At 40.7% G+C, this 21,409-nt stretch overlaps 1 protein-coding gene across 1 annotated transcript; it reads right to left on the bottom strand.

Moving 5' to 3' along the window:
- Positions 1-747: 747 nt before the first annotated feature.
- On the bottom strand, positions 748-21,324 carry GPN1 (GPN-loop GTPase 1). Its single transcript, XM_028099599.2, has 14 exons — positions 21,204-21,324; positions 20,414-20,507; positions 17,674-17,713; positions 16,808-16,874; positions 16,069-16,106; positions 14,152-14,230; positions 13,865-13,959; positions 12,865-12,910; positions 12,084-12,230; positions 10,688-10,770; positions 9,239-9,278; positions 8,296-8,386; positions 4,039-4,146; positions 748-2,589 (listed from the first exon to the last, which is right to left on the bottom strand). The coding sequence occupies exons 1-14, from the start codon at positions 21,312-21,314 to the stop codon at positions 2,507-2,509; spliced, it is 1,122 nt and encodes a 373-aa protein (XP_027955400.2). The 5' UTR covers positions 21,315-21,324; the 3' UTR covers positions 748-2,506.
- Positions 21,325-21,409: the final 85 nt, after the last annotated feature.

The raw sequence follows: 21,409 nt of genomic DNA, 5'->3' as shown, positions 1-21,409 counted from the left end.
ATCTGATAGTTGCAGTCAGTATTTATCAAGTGAATGATTAGCACTAGAATTATAGGAGTAATTTTAGCAAATGTGTGTTTTATGCCTTGGTAGTGGGTGCCAGCATGTTAAATACTGAAGTTTGGTTTTTGGGTGCAGAATACAGTCTTTTGAAATTTACAGCATTCTTTTTAGAGACCAAAATCAAGGCACAACTTTAATTAATACATTATTGAATGACTTAAATGTCCCAGGCACTGAGAATAAAGGTGAAAGCAGGGGTGCCTGGGTGGCTTAGGCGGTTAAGCGTCTCACTTCAGCTCAGGTCGTTATCTCAAGGTCGTGAGATCAAGCCCGGCATCTGTCTCTCCCTCTGCCCCAACCCCCTCTCAAGCATGCACACTCTCTAATAATAAAATCTTTTTTAAAAAATGCAATAGCAGGGCGCCTGGGTGGCTTAGTTGGTTAAGCGACTGCCTTTGGCTCAGGTCATGATCCTGGAGTCCCGGAATCGAGTCCCGCATCGGGCTCCCTGCTCCGCGAGGAGCCTGCTTCTCCCTCTGACCCTCTCCCCTCTCATGTACTCTCTCTCAAATAAATAAATCTTAAAAAAAAATGCAATAGCAGTAAAATGAGATTACAACATAAACTCTGATAATTTATAAATTTGCTAATTGCACAATCCTTAGCACACTTCTCTGAACTCCCATTCCACGCTTAGCTTCATTTGCCCGTTTATTTATGAAAGCAGACATCAGGCAGTTTCCATAAAGTAGTCATCTAGTATTTAATTCATTCAGTTAGCAAACATTTATTGAGCACCTATATGTGCTGGCTCTTGCGCAAGGGATACAAAGATGAGGAAGACTCTGTCCCTGTCTTTATGGAGTGGAGCTTAAGGCATACGCCAGGCAAGGTTTTTTTTGTTTTCTTTTTTAAGTAGGCTCCATGCCCAGCATGGAGCCCAGTGTGGGGCTTGAACTCATGACCCTGAGACCAAGGCCTGAGCTGAAATCAAGAGTCAGACACTTAACTGACTGAGCCACCCAGGAGCCCCAAGCCAAGTTTTTTTTTAAGGAAGTATTCAAAGCACTAAGGGGAAAAACCAAGGATGTTCAGAGTCTTGCTTTGCAAATGGTTTCCTCTTGAACAGGTTCAAATTTTTACTAGTGCCTTCTAAGTATAGAATATTGAAATTAATATCTATAGGTATATAATCTATAGGTGCAGAACACTGAAATTAATACTTAATGGCAAAATAAAATGCTTTTTAGAATATTTACATTGGAGAAGAGGCACCAGATGGTCAAGGTTAGGTACTCTGATAAAGCAGGTCATTTTAAGATACCTGAGATTCTCCTGGCCTGGAACTGTCACAGGCTATTTTAGCTAGAGCAGTTCTCAAACTTAACATCATGAGAATTCCCTGATAGACTTAACTAAAACAGATTTCTAGGTCCCACCCCCACAGTTCCTGATTCAGGTCTTAAGTGTTGTGTTTTTAACAATTTTCCAGGTCATGCTGATGCTTCTGGTCCAGTGATCACACTTGAGAACCGCTGAATTGGAGTACAGATTAGGCAGGGATAAAATTCCTTAAGAGAAATGCACTGTTTTAAGACACTGTGAAGAATGTGGAAGGTTTGCCTTACCAAGGCTATTATATATGGAATGTGCACCTTACCCGAACCCATGGTCTTTGAATAAATCACAAAGGATACTTCGCCTTAAAGTATAACAGAAACGGTGCCTAGCTCTGTACCTGATTACTTGGTATGTGTACATGGGAGACTTTAGTAAACATCCCTGCTTTACTGAGACAGGTTTGGACATGTGGCTTTAAACCTCTGTGTTGAATAGAAGCGAACCTACTTGCAATTACATAATTTTCTTATTTGAAATTATGACAGGCAGGCTTACAACAAAGTTAAAATTATCCAAGTCATCATCCAAAGCAGGATTCTTATTCATTAGTCATATGTTTTGCTCACTTTCTTCAATGTACCCGTTGTCCATAATGAGTTACCCCCGTGTGAGGCACACTTTGTAGCCAACATTGACTGGTTGCCAAGGAGACTCCACTGCCACCCTGGGCAAGCTCATGTTTCCTCTCCCTTTCGGCTAAAAAGAGAGGAACTCATGGTACAGGGTCAAGGGCAAGATGCTGGGAAAGTAGAATACAGACCCAACCTGACAGAGATTTGAAGTGAAAAGTTCTCGCTGTTCCATCCATCAGCAGCAAAAATACTTGAGTTCAAATGATAAAACTTGAAGCTTTAGGCTTGAAGGGATATCAGCATCCACGAATAGTCAGAATATCCTTCCTTGCATAAATCCAAGGGACAGGCCAAGGGGAACTGGCATCTACCTGCCACGTCCAGTGGTTTTCTATCCCTGGCTGCATCTAAGTCAAATTTCCCTATAAGAGAAACTGCTAACTCTGAACAAAATTGTCCTTTATAGTAGCCGCCAATCAGAGGTTAGGATAGTTCCTTCACAGAGTTCCAAAATTCTGGACTTCTAGAAACTACTTGTTTCTCTTCCAATACTGTGCCATTGATTCTTGCATAAAATTCTGGAATGCTGGCTCTTCACGGCTTTCCTCTGTAACTACAAGGAAAAAAAGGTCAATTCTTTTTAACTTTCCCATTAGACAAATTAGAGCTGCTGTCACCAATCCATCAGAAATAGTACTCTGCTTCTAATAAACTACGTGTTCACTCCTCGCAATGAGGAAATATCTCCCAGAAGCATACTCTATTTATCACGTTGCCCAAAAGGTAGTTTCTTTCACCTGTAAATGCGGAGAATACCTCCCTCATAGAGTAACTAAAATGAGGTCCCACTCCTAGGTATTTTTAACCAAGAAAAATATATAGAGCAACTTTATTCATAATAGCTAAAATCTGGAAACAACTCTAATGGCAATCAGCTGATGAATGGATAAACAACTTGTGGTAAAAGCCACATCATGGAATATTATTCAATAAAAAGAACATACTTCTGATACATGGATGGTTTGTAAAAGCATTACACGGACTGAAAAAAAGTCAAATCCAAAAAGCTAAATACTGTGATCCTAATTATACAACATTCTGGAAAAAGCAAAATTAAAGGAACAGAAATCAGATTAGTGATTGCCAAAAACTAAGTGTGCGGGAAGGGGACTGAATAAAAACAAGCAGGGGAACTTGAGTATGATGGCTGTTACAGGTGCACATATATTTGTTAAAACTCATCAAACTGGGGGCACCTGGGTGGCTTAGTCGTTAAGCGTCTGCCTTCGGCTCAGGTCATGATCCCAGGGTCCTGGGATCGAGCCCCGCATCGGGCTCCCTGCTCAGGGGGGAGTCTACATCTCCCTCTCCTATTCCCCCTGCTTGTGTTCCCTCTCTCACTGTCTGTCAAATAAATAAATAAAATCTATAAAAAAATAAAAAAACTCATCAAACTATACACTTAAAAAGGGTGGGCTTTACTGTCTGTAAATCGTACCTCAATAAATCTGAGTCAGTGAGGCAGTTTAGATGTTAGCATCCAGCAAACTGGATGGTAAAGAGAGGTTTGCTCTTGGTCATAGCTAGAACCAAAAAGGGTTGTTTCAAGAAACAGATTCTGTTCACAGTCCATAAAACTATGCCAAGTGGAACCCTTTCAGGTTTCCAGAGCCATTCTATCCTCAGTGTTACAGTCCCTTCTAACTGCTTTTGGTCTGCTGAGGCCTCCTTATGCATTCTTCCCCACCCCCCACCTCATGTATTCTTAAAACAGTAATTACACAAAACAAAAATCCTGGATTTCTCAAATTGAGTTAGGACCTAAAGATGAGAAGACAAGAGACTAACAAAAAGCCTGTAATGAGCTCAATATTAACCATTCAGTAGGAAGGCCAGGAACTCAACATATGGAACTCTTTCCCGCTGCTGTATCAGGTACCATCTTTCTCTCTCCTGTCACTGGCTGCATCTATATGGTTTCTCTCAACAAGAAGCTCCTGAGCAAACAGTGTGGGGATAAGCAGCTACTCTCTTCTCATGAGCCACCTCAGCCCCCTCTCACCTCTGTGGTCAATATCATCAGTATCACTGTCTGCTTCCTCAGCCTCTTCATCCAAAGTTCCCCGAGTCAGGATCAAGTCAGAAGGGTCAAGTGCAGGAGATAAGCTGTCTATGGAGAAAACACCTGTCAATAGCATGTCATGAACCTGTGTCTCCTCCAAAAGGTGATTTTGATTCAGTAACTATGATTATAAATTAGCAGGATGAAAATGCTCATGATAAAGATAAATGCTGACTCTTACCTCTTCTAAATGTATTATTGTTAATTGTTAATACCACTTAACATTTTTACAGTAGTGTAGTTCACAAAATGCTTTCAGGATCCCAGGAACCCAAAAGGTGCTATTTTTAAGCTGAGGAAAATAATTCTCAGGTAGCTTGTCCTGGTAGTAACAGTCATTTTAGTAGCTCACAGCTTAGAAGAGGCTATAGTTTTTCCTATGAAGACTAAAGATATCTGAGCAGATGCAGTGTGTGGTGAGTCAGCATAAAAGCGTAGGACACTAAGGAATATTCCTGGTGGAAATTTAAGTTCTGAGGGTCTGAAGAGAATAGATGGTGAAATGACAGACAGTAAAGGAGCGAGGATATTATTCAAGAAAAAGAGGGAGGGAGGAAAATGGGAAAGTAAATATACTAATAGAGGCAAATTCCCTACTCGGGGAAACTGAACAAGGGCTAAGTGCCAATCAAAGTCGAATCACTTCATTCCTGTGCAGGGAATTCAGCCTGCGAGGGTTGGACTCAGACCCTAAAGCGATGCCCAGTATCCTGGAGCCACAGGAGGACATGACCACTCTCTTCAGGAGTCTAGTTGGGGAGAAGTCAGCTGGGGATGGAGGAGGCCAACAGTGGCAACATCAAGGGGCACAAATGTCAAGGAGACTGTGGCCCTGAAGAAGGATGGTGACATGGCGTGCTAACAGTCAGTGCTTAAGTCTGTGCCCAGCTATACTTGTGATTTTCCCGAAATAATTTACTGCAAGTCCCAACCTTTAACAGGTTATCTGAGTATGGAAGACCTTTTGCAGCAGATTTAACATTTGCTACTTCACATATTCTTGAGTGATGAGCACAGAAATTTGTGTCACTGGGGTGCACAACCAAGACAGCCAGGTGAGTTCACATAACTGGTAAATCCCGCCAGTTTCTAGCATCTCCCCCTCCAAGTGGCTTTGCTGTTGTCTAGTCAAGATAGAGCAAAAGCTTTCATGAACAGAACTTCATTCCTTTAAAGGCCAGTCCATCCATAAGTGTGGGTGGGTGGGGGCGCATAGATACTAAATATGAGCACCAACCTAGAAACCCCTAAGAATCAATGACAAAATTAATTCAAACAGTAAGAAAATTCAGGGGCACCGGGGTGGCTCAGTCGGTTGAGCAACCGATTCTTGGTTTCGCCTCAGGTCATGATCTCACGGGCCACAGGATCGAGCCCCACATTGGGTTCCTCACTCAGCACAGAGTCTGCTTCCAATTCTTTCTTCCTCACCCTCCCCCTCTGCCGCTCCCAACCCGCGTGTGTACTCTCTCTCAAATAAATAAATCTTTAAAAAATATTAAAAAACAAAGAAATTCAGTTAAGTAGCAAAATAAAAAGACTAATATATGGAAATGAAAAGCCTTCATGTACACAAACATAACCAGTTAGAAGACACAATGGTTCAGAAAATCCCATTTTCAACACTAACAAGATAAAATACTTGGAAAATTTTAACAAAAACTATGCAAAAACCACAAGGAAAAACTCCTGAAAAATACAAAAGTACACTTAAAAATATAAACATACTCCTTATTCTTGGATAGGGAGACTCAACATGAGTCTGCAGTTCACCCTATATTAACGTACATAATGCAATACTAATAAAAATACCAAAAAGTTTTTTTAGCAAACTAAGTGAGTTGATGCTAAAGTTCATGTGGAAAAACAAACATGCAAGAATAGCCACGGAAACACTAAAAAAGAAAAATATGAAAAGGGACTAGCCATGGCAGACACTAAAACATTCTATACAGGCCCTACGTAATTATAACAGTGTGGTACAGACACATAATAGACAGTCCAGAAGGATAAAATGGGAAGTCCAAAAATACACCCAAGTACACATGGGACTTTAGTATACCATAGAGGTAGCATCTCAGATTGCTGGGGCAAAGGTAGACTTTTTGAGAAACAGTGCAGGTACACCTTTATGAAAAAGGTAACACAGACCTATACTTTACACCATACCCAGGAATAAACTCTAAATGGATCAGGGATCTAAATGCAGAAAATGAGGGGCACCTGGGTGGCTCAGTTGGTTAAGCCTCTGACTCTTGGTTTCGGCTCAGGTCATGATCTCAAGGTCATGAGATCAAGGCCCACTTTGGGCTTCGTCCTTAGTGCAGAGCCTGCTGGAGATTTTTTCCCCTCCCTCTCCTTTCCCCTCTGTTCCTCCCCCCTGCTCACACTGGCACGTTCTCTCTCTCTCTCAAATAAATAAATAAAAATCTTTAAATGTAGACAATGGGGTGCCTGGGTGGCTCAGTGGGTTAAGCGTCTGCATTCAGCTCAGGTCATCGTCCCATGGTCCTGGGACTGAGTCCCACATTGGGTTCCCCGCTCAGTAGGAAGTCTGCTTCTCCTTCTCCCTTTGCCCCTTCCCCCAACTCATGTTCTCTCTTGCTCACTTGCTCTCTCAAATAAATAAATAAATAAATGAAATGAAACCATACAAGTACTACAATAAAACATGAGTAAATTCCTCTTTAACATAGCATAGGTAAGGGATTCCCAATTATGACTCAAAATCCAGATGCAGTAAAAGAGAAGGCAAGTAAAGTTGATTACATCAAAACAAAACAAAAACTTTCACCTGGCAAAATAACACCACAGACAAAGTCAAAAAACAAGTGACAAACAGAGAGAAAATATTTCTAACAGGCATCACAGAAAATGGATACTATCCCTATTACATTAATGGATACTAAAACTAGTGGGTAAACATGTGAAAATTAGAAGGATATTCATATGGTCTCAAAGTATCACCCAACAAAAGACTTATTATAAAGGGAGAAAGAACTTTACAATGAAAAACCTGACAGACACCACTTTAAGCAAGTAATCAAAATTAACATCACCAATGATGGGACAAATCTACATCGTGGGCCTCGGATGTCATGCATGGAAAAATCACAACTTCTCACTTCTGTAAAGTGCTGCCACCAATGAGCCACCTGAACTGAGTCCTGAAGGAGTATCAGACAAATCCAAACTGAGGAACATTCTATAAAATATCTGTCTCATACACTTCACAATTGTCACTACCATGAAATACAAAGAAAAACAAAGGAACCATTCCAGATTAAAGGAGAACAAGAGTCAAGATAACTCAATGCAATGCAGATCCAGGATTTTCTCCTGCTACACAGGGCAAATGGCTACATCTAACTAAGGAACACATCAGACAACAGTTACCAGTTAATTTCCTAATTTTTAGTCATGAGCTTATATAAAATAGTATCCTTGTTTTTAGGAAATAATACACTCAAATATTCAAGGATAATATTCAAGAGTAAGTCTATAACTTATTCGTAAATGATTTCGAAAAAAGGAATATATATTTTGTTTATGTTTATATGCTTATATATACGTCATACATAATGAGAAAAAGAGAAAGAATGAAGTAAATGTGGTAGAATGTTAACATTTTGCAAATCTGGTTGAATGGTATACAGTAATTCTTATACTAGCCACACAATTTTTCTGTTAATCTGAAAGTAGGTCAAAATAAACAGGAAAAAAAAAAGGCAGGGGGTGGAGAGTAAAAAGTATTTAAGAAAATTGTAGGTGGGGGGATGGGGTAATTGGGTGATGGGTGTGAAGGAAGGCACTTGATGTAATGAGCACTGGGTGTTGTATGCAACTAATGCATCACTAAACTCTACCCTGAACCTAACAATATACTGTATGTTACCTAACTTTAAATTTTTTTAAAAAAAATTTAAGAAAATAGAGAAGATATCAAGTATCTTGCCAAAGTAAAGCAAAAACTACCTGAAGAGGAAGAATTCAAAGTGGTATAGTTATATACAAGTTTCAGGAGTTTATCTTTCCAAATCACACACAAAGTAAATGTGATATAAAAACTAGATACATCAATCTCAAACACCACTTTATCTTTATCCTTTTCTCTCTCTTAAACGTAAGTATCTTCCTGCTCAGTGGAAGTAGGCATGTCCTCCTTTTAGTTCCTAACACCAAGAGACCCTCCAGTACCTGTAGCAGTCCCTGTGTCCAAGGCTACAGAGCCCAGATCTTTCTGAAGGCGTTCCAGTTGTTCCTTCTGCTGCTGGCTCTGTGCACTGGCCTGTGCAAATAGAGAAAAATATCTTCATATTAAAGGAGGAGTCCTAGGGGCACCTGGGTGGCTCTGGCAGTTAAGCGTCCAACTCTTGATTTTGGCTCAGGTCATGATCTCAGGGTTACTGAGTGTGGAGCCTGCCTAAGATTCTCTCTCTCCCTCCACCCTCCCCCCACACCCCCACACTAACGCACTCACTCTCTCTCTCCAAAATAAATATAAATAAAATAAAATCTTTAAAAAAAAAAAAAGAGCCCCGAGTTAGATGCCAGACTTCTGACAAGAGATGACTAAATATACAAATACTAGAGGCTATTTATAGACACTGAGGCAGGTAAGAAATGGCAGATACAGAAACACCAAGCAGCGTGGGCCCAGAGGAGCACAAGTTCAGACAGGAGGGCTCTGCAGACAGAATTAGAGGTTTCAGAAATTGGACACAAGAACACATCAAAAGAACCCTCAAGCAGACATAGCGGTGGTAAGGGGCCCAATGCAGCTGAAGAGGGCAGGCCAAGTGATTATTTGGAATAAGCACTGTGAACCACCTCTTTTTTCTTAAAATTCTATAACCAGTCTTTAAATGAGCCTCGGGAGTGGGGGGGGGGGGGCCCAAGAAGTGCTTAGCAAATGTAACGGAAAAAATCAGATTTAAAAAACTTCAAATAAAGAGAAGAAAAATAATTAAGGGGCCCTTCTGCATCTAGACAGCACACACACAAATTTACTAATTTAAATAACAAACATCTAAAACATACACTGATAGCCAAAACAAAAGCATTTATGGCAGGAGGATTAGTACATGGTTTGAAGTTATATCTTAGTGGCCCAAAATACACAAATAGCCTCCTCTCTTACCAGTGACTTCTTCAGACGTTCATATTCAGGACGATACTCCCTGGAAAGAGAAAACACTTTCTAAATTCCTTTATTTAATAATCTGTCCTGCCCACCCCCACATCACTTGTATTTTCCTAGGTCCCTGACAATAACAGAAGACCTTACTTCACTGAACATTATATGTCACAAGTCTTAGTCATGGAGATTCTACCCTCTGGAATTAAAAGTCAAGGTGCTTGCCCCCACCCTGAAACCAGCAAAGAGACAAAAGACTGCTGGCCTGGAAAGATTAACTCTGGAATCCATGACTCATGAGCTCATCATTTGTTCGGATAAAACTAAGATGAATAAAAGAAGGGAGGCCTGGGGTGCCTGGGTGGCTCGGTTAAGCGTCTGCCTTCGCCTCAGGTCATGATCTCAGGGTCCTGGGATCGAGCCCCACATTGGCCTCCCTGCTCAGCAGGGAGCCTGCTTCCTCCCTCTCCCTCTGCTTGTGTTTGTGCATGCGCTCTCTGTCAAATAAATTAAAAAAAAAAAAGGGGGGAGGCCTGTTGGGCTCAGGAAGCCCAATATGTAATTATGTGGCTTATCTGGGCAGTAACAAAAGGATACAGAAGAGTCTATCCTAAGACTTTGGTAACACACAGAAAGACCCCTTGTCTGATGAATCAAAATCAAAATAATGTGTCTAAAAACCACCATGTGGTTGTTAGAATCTTGCTAAGTATGAAGCCAAAGGAACATGCTAGTAAGTGGCCAATTATCATGCCACCAGCCCAAGGAAAGTGCTCTCATTACACTTTCCTGTAAGTAAACAGAATTCCAGTATTAACCGTGCTAACAGTAATAACAACCATTTATCACGAAGTGTGCTTGCTACAACGTATCAGCAATTGTGCTAGGTGCACAATATCTTCTCAAATAACGCTCACAACAACCTTAACAATAAATGCTATTATCCCTGATCTACAAATGATGAAAACTTGCTAAGGCCACTCATTTATTCAGTGGAGAAAATAGAAATCCAACCCATGTCTGTCTGACTCCAAAGTCTATGTTCTTAATCCAGGGTCAGCCAATGTGGCAAACAGGCCAAATCATGGCTGTTTTTGTATATAAAGTTTTATTGGAACACAGCCATGCCCATTCATTTGCAAATTGTTTATGGATGCTTTTGCCCTACAATGACAGTTGAGCAGTTGCAACAAAGATCATATGGCCCACAAAAGCCTAAAATATTTACCATCTGGCTTTTTACAAAAAGTCTGAAGACTCCTGCTCTTAATCATTCAATACAGCGAAGGTTTTATACTATTTTTAAAAAAGTTAATGGGGACTTGTTATTCCTAAGTGTACACATACAGATCCAGTACACATACACAGGGCAAACATAATACCTGTAACTGCTACCATATCAGATTGTAGGTTACTAAAAACGTCATCAACAGGATTTTCCTTTATCCTCACCTTTCATATTCTTCTGCAGCACTGGTGACTTGCATGAAGAATTCATCTAAGCCTGTACCCAGAACAGCAGACACACCCACCACCTGTCAAAAGCATCAGTAACACTGAGGAAATTGTATATTTTTAAATGGTGTACATTACTTTGTTCAAATACCATAAAATCTTCATAAAAGTTGTTTAGATACTTCAAGAAGTCTCTGACAAAGAGTGAAGCTAAAACAAAACAGCACACATACTCAAAAGCCATGGAAAGATGTCTATGGAAAAGAAAGGACTAGAAAAAAAAGAATTAGGAGAAACACGTAGCAAGACTCGTTGTCTATTCCCTGTCAAATCCAACCACTGTTTTCTATAAAAATTAGTATCGCAATGCCTTTGCTTGGGCAACTGCCATCCTCCCCGCCACCCCAACACACTTTTGCTTACATAAATCGTACCCTTCCTGGGTGCCTGGGTGGCTCAGTCAGTTAAGCATCTGCCTTCGGCTCAGGTCGTGATCCCGGGGTCCTGGGATAGGGTCCTGCATTGGGCTCCCTGCTCAGCGGGGAGTCTGCTTCTCTCTCTGCCCCTCTCGTGTGTGCGCTTTTTCTCTCAAACACGCATACACCCACACAAAAATAAAAAAAATCTTTAAAAAAATAAAAAATAAATCATACCCTTCCTTCAAAGCATACCTCTAATGCTATATCCTCCAAAATCCTGCATTTCCAGAGTGATCTGCCCCTTACCAGCATGAGCCTCAACCTCCAATCTTCATAAGGTCCTTACCACAATATATCATGTTTCAATTCTGCATGTAGCCCTCTCTTCAAACTAAACCATAAACTCTGAAGGTACGGTCTTTACCTTATTTATCTTTCTTAAGTAATCTCAGTGCCCAAAGTGGTGCTCAAACTCATGATCCTGAGATTAAGAGCCAGCCATATATTCTAATGACTGAGCCAGCCAGGTGCCCCTACCTTATTTATCTTTTAAACCTCCAGTTTTTTGTTTTTTTGGTTTTTTTTTAAAGATTTTATTTATTTATTTGAGAGAGAGAGAATGAGAGAGAGCACGAGAGGGAAGAGGGTCAGAAGGAGAAGCAGACTCCCCGCTGAGCAGGGAGCCCGATGTGGGATTTGATCCCAGGACTCCAGGATCATGACCTGAGCCAAAGGTAGTTGCCTAACCAACTGAGCCACCCAGGCGCCCCTAAACCTCCAGTTTTAAAACTGAACAACACACAAAAGAATGGAAAAAAAAAAAAACCATAAAACTCCCATTTTTATAAGTAATGCTTAAATGCTTTTTTTTATGAAGGTAACGAACTTCTTTTCTAAGATAGGTTCAAAACCAGCCCTATGGATTAAGAGGTTGTCTGAAGGAACTGTCAGCATAAGGAGAGGAGAAAGTTTACCCTAAGTGCGCTGTAAAATTCATCTAACACCAGGCTCATTGAACGAGTCAAGTTACTGATGTATGTAGTCTCTTGATTCAAGGCATCTTGGAAAGCCTCAAAATCTTGCATCCATTCCACTGCAAAGCTGTGATCAATGATGTCAGTCTGTACCAAAGAGGAAGTCAACTATTAGCAACCAGAGATATGCTTAGATATTAAACATCAAAAAAATTTTAATTAAGTGGCGACAACAAAGCAATTATTCATATATTTTTTCTCTGCTTCCACATTTCCTCCTCCACTACAACAAACCATAAAGGGCCAAGACTACTGTAAATAATGAAATGAAGATATGTGTTCTCTTGGTTGAAGCAGACCCTTCACTATCCACTGCCAAGTGACCATGGCAACAGTAGATGCGAGCATATTCTGGCTCTGAAGTCATGTAGTCTCTTGAATCCTAGCCGTCAACCCAACAACAGTGAAGTTTTCTGTTTTAATTGTGACTGCCAATAAACTAGCAGCCCCTCCCCCATATACAATGCAATTCTGAGGGATAACCTATACACTACAGTTGAGAGGCTACTCTATCTAGTTTAAAAATACTTTGATGAGAGCCACTGATAAATATTCATTCAATCTGATTGAATCTTTTTCCTACAACTGCTCATGACTTTGTTTCAGATAAGTTTGAATCTGTTCTCCGACATGTGAAAATCCTCACCTACCCAAACTTTCCAATAACACAAGGTTCTGATGAAAAAGAAATACTGAACCACAAAAGGAAGGATCCACTTACTTTATTCATAACCACAATGAAAGGCAGCTTGGTTTTGTACAAGATGCTGAAAATCAAACATCAAGACACTATTAGTAAAAACACTTAAGGCTCCTGCTTGCCCAGTGTCAGTCTGTTGGAACTGAGTAAAGAGAAGTGGAATGGGTTCAGACTCCACATATACATATCCATTCTCACACAGCCCTCACAGTTTCCTCTCCCAAGAGGAAAAACCATCACCTACCATCAAGCAAACAACACACACACATTCTCTCTCTTTCTTGGAGTAATAATGCTTTGATACTGATCTTGTTTTTTGTGTAAGCTTTTTTTGTAGGGTTGTTTTTACCAAATAACTGTCTTTTAAACAATAAATATGGAAGCAAAAAACGCTACCAATCATCAGATTTCTATTTGTACTAGGATTTCTTGAATCTAACAAGAAGGGGTATCCCTAGTCATATTAGAAGGCACAAATGCTGGTAATGGCTTTTGTGTACACCCCAAATAAATTCTCTCAGATTTAGTAACAGTTTGCCTTGTTCCTATGTCTACTGCACTCACATACCCTAGTGAGGCATGTTCTTCTGTCCCCAATGACTCCAAGTTGGGGCAAACTTGTGCTTTGTGGAATTATAGATAAATCTCTTTATTCATAAGCTCTCATATTATAATTTAACTCTACATGTCATAACAAAGAAAAGGAGCATTTAGACCAGAGGGCTCTATTCTATTTAGACTTGTTTCATTCAACTGGGAGCAACTACCAAAAGGTTCATATTCATACACGACCTGTTTCTATAACAAGCAAGGGAGAAAGATGAGAAGCTGCTCATAGAGAATGCCAGCACATGTGTCTCTTTTCTCTTCTAACCTCTCCCCAGCTCACAACTACTAAACTGAGGGGCACATCCGAATGAGCACAAATCCAGGTTGGTAAGTACTCGGGACTCAAATACAAAAGAGAAAAGAAGAGGCCTCCTCCCTTGATTTAAGAGCATGCCCACCAGCAATCAATTACCTGCAGGCATAGAGCATATTGGACATGAAGGTCACTGGGTTGGTACTTCTTGATGTGTCCATTACATAAATGACAACTGTTGGAAATGAGGATGCCTAAAGCCACAAAATAATCACAGCCTTAGTCAAAGGGCTCATGACCTATCCCCAAACTCTTTTCCCACCTTCCTTAGGCAGGGTGTACAGAGCTTCCATAACTCCCTCCCATATAAGGTCCCATGCAATAAAAAGATGCTTAAGCAGTCTAGCTCTCTAGTTACTCTCAGTAACCAGACCTACAGTACTCACCAGGGCCTCAGTGATGATTGTCCCAGAAGCTGACCACGTGAACACTTCAATCTGTCCAGGTGTGTCAATCAAGACATATCTGTGTCAAGAAGGACCATTAAAGAAGTATTACACCTGTGTAATGCTGAAAGCTATTCCAGCACACAAAACACTGAACATCTGGTTATCCAAGATTGGAACCTCTTCACACTGTCAAGTCTAATTTCCTCCCACTGCCCTTAAAACGTATACCATGTTCCCCTGGGCTTTGTTCAATGTCCAATATTCATGCTACCAGGCAGGAGCAGCAGTCCACAAACTGCTGCAAATGATCACAGAGGAAACTGTGATAGTTTTAGAAACACACTGCATTAAAAATGAGAGATAAATAAAACGAGAAGGCAAATCTCTTGGGAAACCATCTGGTTTCCTGGGGTGGAGGTGGGGGTGAAGGTGGAGGAGGGGAAGGAGGAAAAGAGAGAGAGGGGAGTAATAGCTAAATACAGGGTTTCTTCTTGAAGTGATGGAATTATTCTAAAAGTGACTGTAGCTATGGTTGCACAATTCTGTGAATACACCAAAAGCCAACAGACAGTTTAAATGGTATATGAATGATATCTAAATAAAGCTGTTTTTAAAAATGAGCAAAAAATTTTGGATAGACATTTCTCCAAATATATACCAATGGCCAAAAAGTACATAAAATGATGTTTAACATCTTTAATCACTGAGGAAATATAAATCAAATCTGATACCACAAGGAGACACCACTTCACACCCACTGAAATGGCTATAACCAAAAACAAGGACAACAAGTACTGGCGAGGGTGTGGACCAGGACCCCTCACACGATGCTGGTGAGAATGTAAAATGGTGCAGCCACCCGGAGCCAGGGTAGGAAGGGAGAATAACAGGAACTGCTAATGAGTGTGGAGTTTCTTTTGAGGATGAAGAGAAAGTTCTAGAATTAGATAGTGGTGATCAGTACATAACTTTATGAATATACTAAAAACCACTACACTGTATACTTAAAAATTAGAGTGGACCTTTGGTACATGAATTTGTATCTCAATAAAGCTGTTATTTTTTTTTTAAACTACCTGTAGTAGTTTTTTATAAAAGCATTTTTGTGAAACACCTTATCCATCCATGCTTCTATGTATATATGCATGGAAACATGTGGAATGAGTCACTGATAGTAATAATGGCAATAATATGCATAATATTATATAACAATACTATATGTTATACATTATAAAATAATGTAACACAATATAATAGTAATAATGATGATAGTTACTTCTACTGGGAATCAGGGTGAAAAGTTTCATCTTTTAAATATTACACATGGTTTTAATTGTCTAAATTCTTTTTAAGATTTATTTTTTAAACAAGGGTTAGTAAGGTGTTTCAGAGATTCTAATGCCAACAAATGTGATTTTCCCAAGAGAAGGCAGGTAGACAACTGAATTTGGACAAAGTCTCAAAAATACCTCCGGGGCACCTGGGTGGCTCAGTTGGTTAAGCAACTGCCTTCGGCTCAGGTCATGATCCTGGAGTCCCGGGATTGAGTCCCGCATCAGGCTCCCTGCTCAGCGGGGAGTCTGCTTCTCCCTCTGACCCTCTTTCCTCTCGTGCTCTATCTCATTCTCTCTCTCAAATAAATAAAACCTTAAATAAAAAAAAAAAAAAATACCTCCTAGGAAACCATGGGCATATATGACAGTGATTGGGGGCAGGATACTATTAAATTTAGATCTTCACCGTATATCACCTTAATGGGTTGTTTTTTGTTGTTGTTGTTTTGCCCACTTTTTTCTTTTCACTTCTAATGGTTTCATCTCAATCTATAACCCTTCAGAGTTTGATAGTATCCTGAAATCCTCGAAACATGTCAAGTACAGAGTAATAAATTGGTGTTAAACTGAAATCACTTACTTAGACATGTTCTGGGCCTTCTCAATAAATTTCATCACCTAAAAGAAAAAGATGCCAATTACAACAGGATCCATTTCAAACACAAAAATCATCCTTTCCAGGGTGGCCCGCCTTAAAGGCACTATCAACTATTCAATCTCTGTGTTCTCAATCTTAGGACACCAACTAATGAACTAAACTCAATGAACTAAAGAAACACAACCACACCAGCAGCACTGCCACACCCCTGAGTATACTGCAAGGGCCTGAGAAGCTAAAGATGGTCTGTCACTGCAGGGACATATCTCTTGGTGCTTCAGTAAAATGTTCACAGCCTGTCTCACGGAGTGACATCAGGGTAAAAAAATCAGTGATTACAAAACACTCTTATGGACATAGGTGATAGAGAAAAACTTAAACAGTGACAATTATTTGTCACACGTAAAAAGCCCCTTTATCTTTCCATTCCATGCCTGCTAGCCCATCCCACTCCCCAACCCTCCATTCCATCCTCAAGGTGACACAAGCCAAGATCAAGAAAAGAACCTGGATTTTTGTTTTATTGGCTGTCACAATGTTAAATGTGAAGTGTCTCACAACACTGATCATCCTGTCATAACCTCCTCTGTCTACCAAAATGCTTAACTTATTTTCTATGTATATGCAGGTTTATTGCTCTTTCTCAACGTGAGCAAGCTAAGGCATTTAAAAGTCACAGGTTTTTACACAGCCATGCCTATAAAAGTAAAGACAGACATACCTGATCAAATCTGGTAGCAAAGAGATTGAGTGACGTCACTATACCACCATTGGGCCCAAGTCCATACCTGGACACTAAGTTGAGGATTTAAATAGCTAAATCCTCAAGATCAGCTTAGATGATGAAATTCACACTTAGGATATCATTCACACAAACAGCATTATAACATTAGTGTTCCACGAATGGATACTGGCAGCTAATCCTTGACATACCACACAACCTTAACCTCACAAGGAATTTTCATTATCCTCGTTCCTTTATCATTTTGGGGACGCTGAGGCAAAATGAAGAAATTAAAGTGACCAAAATGTAAGACACAGATGCATCTGGCAGTGACAGCTTAATAGCATTAGCCATTAAGATCATCTGACAATACCATTAAGATAGCACACTCCTGGCTCTGATCCTCACTGGTCAGTCACCCTGCTGATTAGAATCAGTCTATCCACCTAGACCCACCTACCCGGAAAGTACACATTTCATGCAGCAACGTCCTAAGAGCTGGTCCTACTTCTGAGCTTCTCAGTGTCAGAGGAGGTGGTAGCCTCCAAGGCGACACTACTTTATGGGACCAGGCACAGCACCAGCTAGCCTCTCACCCTCCATGCTCTCCGATTACAACAGCCCATAGTCTGGGAAGATGGTAAGAAAACTGAAACCACAAGCTGAAACAGTATTTCTAATCACCTATAATACCTCTGCTCACATTCATCTTTCCAACCTCCTAATTAAATTACTTTAAAGCAATTACATGCTTTTGCTAGTATATTTCACAAAGAAATGCAAAAATACTCTCAAGGCCACAAAAGACAGACAGTAACTAGTCAGGGATGAGTCAGCAGCGAGGCAGATGCTGAAAAGGATACTGTTTCATGACTTCTTTATACTTCACAGTGTCACGAATATCTGGGGGGGGCGAGAAAGAATTCATTGGAATTTAACAGAAACAATATAGCTTGAGACCCTCCACCAATGGGCCTCTCAAATCATCCCTGCTTCCCGAGGAAAAAAAAATAAGTTTCTCTCTTCGTATCTCAGTTACTTTTCAAATTTGTTTTCTAAATTTTTAAGCTAAGGTCACTGAACTGTGACAGGGGAAAAAAAACAACAAGATCGTGAAGAGAAGAACAGGGCAGAAGATGCCCTGCAAGTACCTTCTCTCCCAGCAAGAAGCTGAATCCAACCGTTCAGACTTCTCTTGTCTGCATTCTCTTCTACTAATCCCCCCAGTTTCACACTGGTTTCCTTCCTTACAAAAGGTAACTGGGAAGTGACCCATGAAAAATGTTAGCTAGGAGATCAGAAGTTATGGTAGAAATGGTCTGAGACAAGGAGAAAAGTTTTGTTTTTTTTTTTTAAGTAATATGGCCAAGCTGGGTTTTGGGGTTTTTTGAGATTTTTTTTTTTTTAACTTATTTGAAAGAGAGAGAGCGTGCGCACACGTGCATGAGCAGGGGAAGGAGCAGAGAGGGAGGGAGAGGGAAGGGGAAAAAATCTCAAGCAGACTCCCCACTGAGCTGGAGCCCAATTCGGGGCTCAATCTCATGACCCTGAGATCATGATCTGAGCTGAAACCAAGAGCTGGACACTTAACCGACTGAGCTACCCAGGCACCCCAAGAGAAAAGTTTTGTACAAATTAAATACCTTATCAGTGACCATACGCATAGAAAAAGGCAGCTAAAAAAAATGCAGAATTGCTGAATCACTATATTGTACACCTGAAACTAATAAAACATTGTATGTTAACTATACTGGAATTAAAAGAAAAAGAAAAGAAAGAAAAGAAAAAGGGAGATAAATCAAGAAAAAAGTTTCTTACTAACTGCCTACTGGTAACAAAGGTAATGCAGACATGATTTTTCAAAGGGAATTAATACATCCAGTAATATCTAACTAAACCTGTCTACCAGCCTGTAGACCCCACCAACTATTAGAATTCCATCTTTTTTTTTAATTTAGTGTAACTGACATATAGTATCTTACTAGTTTCAGGTTTACATCATAACGATTCGATATTTTTATACATTTCAAGATGATCTCCACAATAAGTCTGGTTATCATCTGTTGCCATACAAAGTTATTATATTATGGACTATATTCCCTATGCTGTACGTTATATCCCCATGACTTACAGTGTACCTAGACATTTGTACCTCTCAATCCCCTTCACCTATTTCACCCGCCTCCCAACTCCCCCCTGCTCTGGTAACCAACAGTTTGTTTCCTGTATCTATGAGTCTGTTTCTGTTCTGTTTTGTTTTTTAGGTTCCACATATAAGTGAAATCATAAGGCATTTGTCTTTCTCTGTCTTGGCTTATTTCACTTCACATAACACCCTCTAGGTCCATCCATGTTGTCCCAAATGGTAAGACTTCATTCTTTTTTATGGCTGAGTAATTTTCCACCACATCTTCTTTATCCAGTCATCTATCAACAGATAGAAGTCCATCCTCTAAATGATGAGATACCAACTTTTTCCCAAACTCTTCCCAAAATGATCTCTGCTTCTTAACAAGGTTTTCCCTTATTAGTATGATTGGGGTACAAGCAGCTTAACAGGATTAAGAAGAGACACAGAGGGAGAGGATTAGCACAGTAACAGCCAGGAAATCAGGAGGCCCCTATATCCTATCAAGAACCATGACAATGAATCATATCCACTCTTAATTTTTTTCACAGTAACAGATCCTCTGAAAGTCTGATGATAACTGGAAACCTCTTCCCAAAACAATGCATATATGCATATATACACACATTTTCCCATGTAACTTTGGGAGTGGAAGAAAGGTTCCTATGGATCAGTAAGTGAACTACCACACAAGAACCCTTAAACTCTAAACTTTTGAGAAAAGAAACTAAACAAAACAGGTTTATGTATCAGAGCCTGCTGAAGGTTTTATGACCTTGAGGTGAGAGGACTGTCACTTCATTATCCAAAAAAACAATAACCTGATACTCTCTGGTCAGAAAGAGGGGAGAGATAACAGTGAGAGGTAAGGAAATAAACTTACTTAGGGAAAGGAGTAAACAAAGAAAATATAAATAAGGGAGAAGGCTTGTTTAGAGATTCTAGGAAATTCAAGGAAAATGAAAGTAGTTTAGAAAAATGAAAATGAGGGGCACCTGGGTGGCCCAGTCAGTTAAGCATCTGCCTTCGGCTCAGGGCATGATCCCAGAGTCCTGGTATGGAGTGGGAATGCGGCTCCCTGCTCATCAGGGAGTCTGCTTCTTCCTCTCCCTCTGCCCCTCCCCCTGCTCCTTCTCTCTCTCTCAAATAAATAAATAAAATCTTAAAAAAAAGTAAGAAAAAAATGAGGGCGCCTGGGTGGCTCAGTTGGTTAAGCGACTGCCTTCGGCTCAGGTCATGATCCTGGAGTCCCGGGATCGAGTCCCGCATCAGGCTCCCTGCTCAGCAGGGAGTCTGCTTCTCCCTCTGACCCTCTTCCCTCTCATGCTTTCTATCTCTCATTCTCTCTCTCTCTCAAATAAATAAATAAAAAAAACTTTAAAAAAAAAATGAAAGCATTAAAGACTGATGGGCTGGAAGCTTTCCATTTTCTGAGGGACTTCACACAATTTACACAGTTCTTACAATTTACTCACCAATATTGGCAGGAAAGGGTACTTCATGTACAGCTGGGTCCAGATTAATCACATAAGGTGGAGAGCCTTGGCTATGTAGATGTCCAGTAAGCCTCTGCAGAGATATGAGAAGAGGGATGGAGTGAGACAAAGAGGGAATGAGAAGGGGCCAAGATTCCTGTATCCATCATACCTGAAGACTTCTACACTTCCATTTCCCTCGACCTGAAATATTCGTCCCCAATATCCACCTCCAACATTCAACTCTCATAAATGCTATCTCTTCTTTATCACCCATCTAAGAGAGTCTCCCCTACTCTCGATCACTTATTTACCTGATTGGTGTGAGGTTTTTTTCTATCACTCCCATTAAAATATTAGCTCCCCAAAGCGGGAACTTCGCCAAATTCAATCTCTGTATCTCCAGTGCTTGAAACATAAGAGCTGCGCAAGAAAAAATTCTTTAGTAATCTACACCAAAAGCCTGTATGCTAGCACTGTATTAATTGCCAGTTACATGTAAGCCTCTGCCTTCGAGGAGTCGGCAATTATACCGGTAAGACAATTCCAGAAAGTGGTAAGTTGTACCAAATATGAACTGAGGGTGCGAAGAAGAGCGCCCTAATTAAACCAGGCTAAAGTCCAAAAAGGCTAGCCTAAGTAGGAACCGGTGTTGCTGGCAAGTACCTTAAAGCCACACGCGGGTCCCCTCCAACTCGCCCGAGAGACCTCCCTCCCGTTCTCCCTGGCCTTCCGCCCACCACTGACAACCTCTCGCGTGCACCTACTACGCCCGCGCCGTGTACGTCACCTGTACAAAGGTGGTTTTCCCAGATCCCGCCATTCCCAACACTAACAGACAAACTGAGGGGCGAGGACCCCCCGAAGCCTGCGACTCAGCTGCCTCTGCGGGCGCCGCCATCTTTCTCCTGGCTCCGCCCCCTCTACCATAGAGACGCTGCGTGCCTAGAGAGGCTGAGGTGACGCTGGGGGCTGCGAGAGAGGATAGAACCCAAC

The sequence above is a fragment of the Eumetopias jubatus genome, unplaced genomic scaffold (assembly GCF_037043125.1).
Source record: "Eumetopias jubatus isolate StellerSeaLion01/CBP00866 unplaced genomic scaffold, mEumJub1_p1.0 scaffold_9, whole genome shotgun sequence".
In the NCBI taxonomy this organism is placed as follows: Eukaryota; Metazoa; Chordata; class Mammalia; order Carnivora; family Otariidae; genus Eumetopias; species Eumetopias jubatus.
Note: the sequence above shows the minus strand (reverse complement) of the source record. Positions and strands in the feature narration are given on the sequence as shown.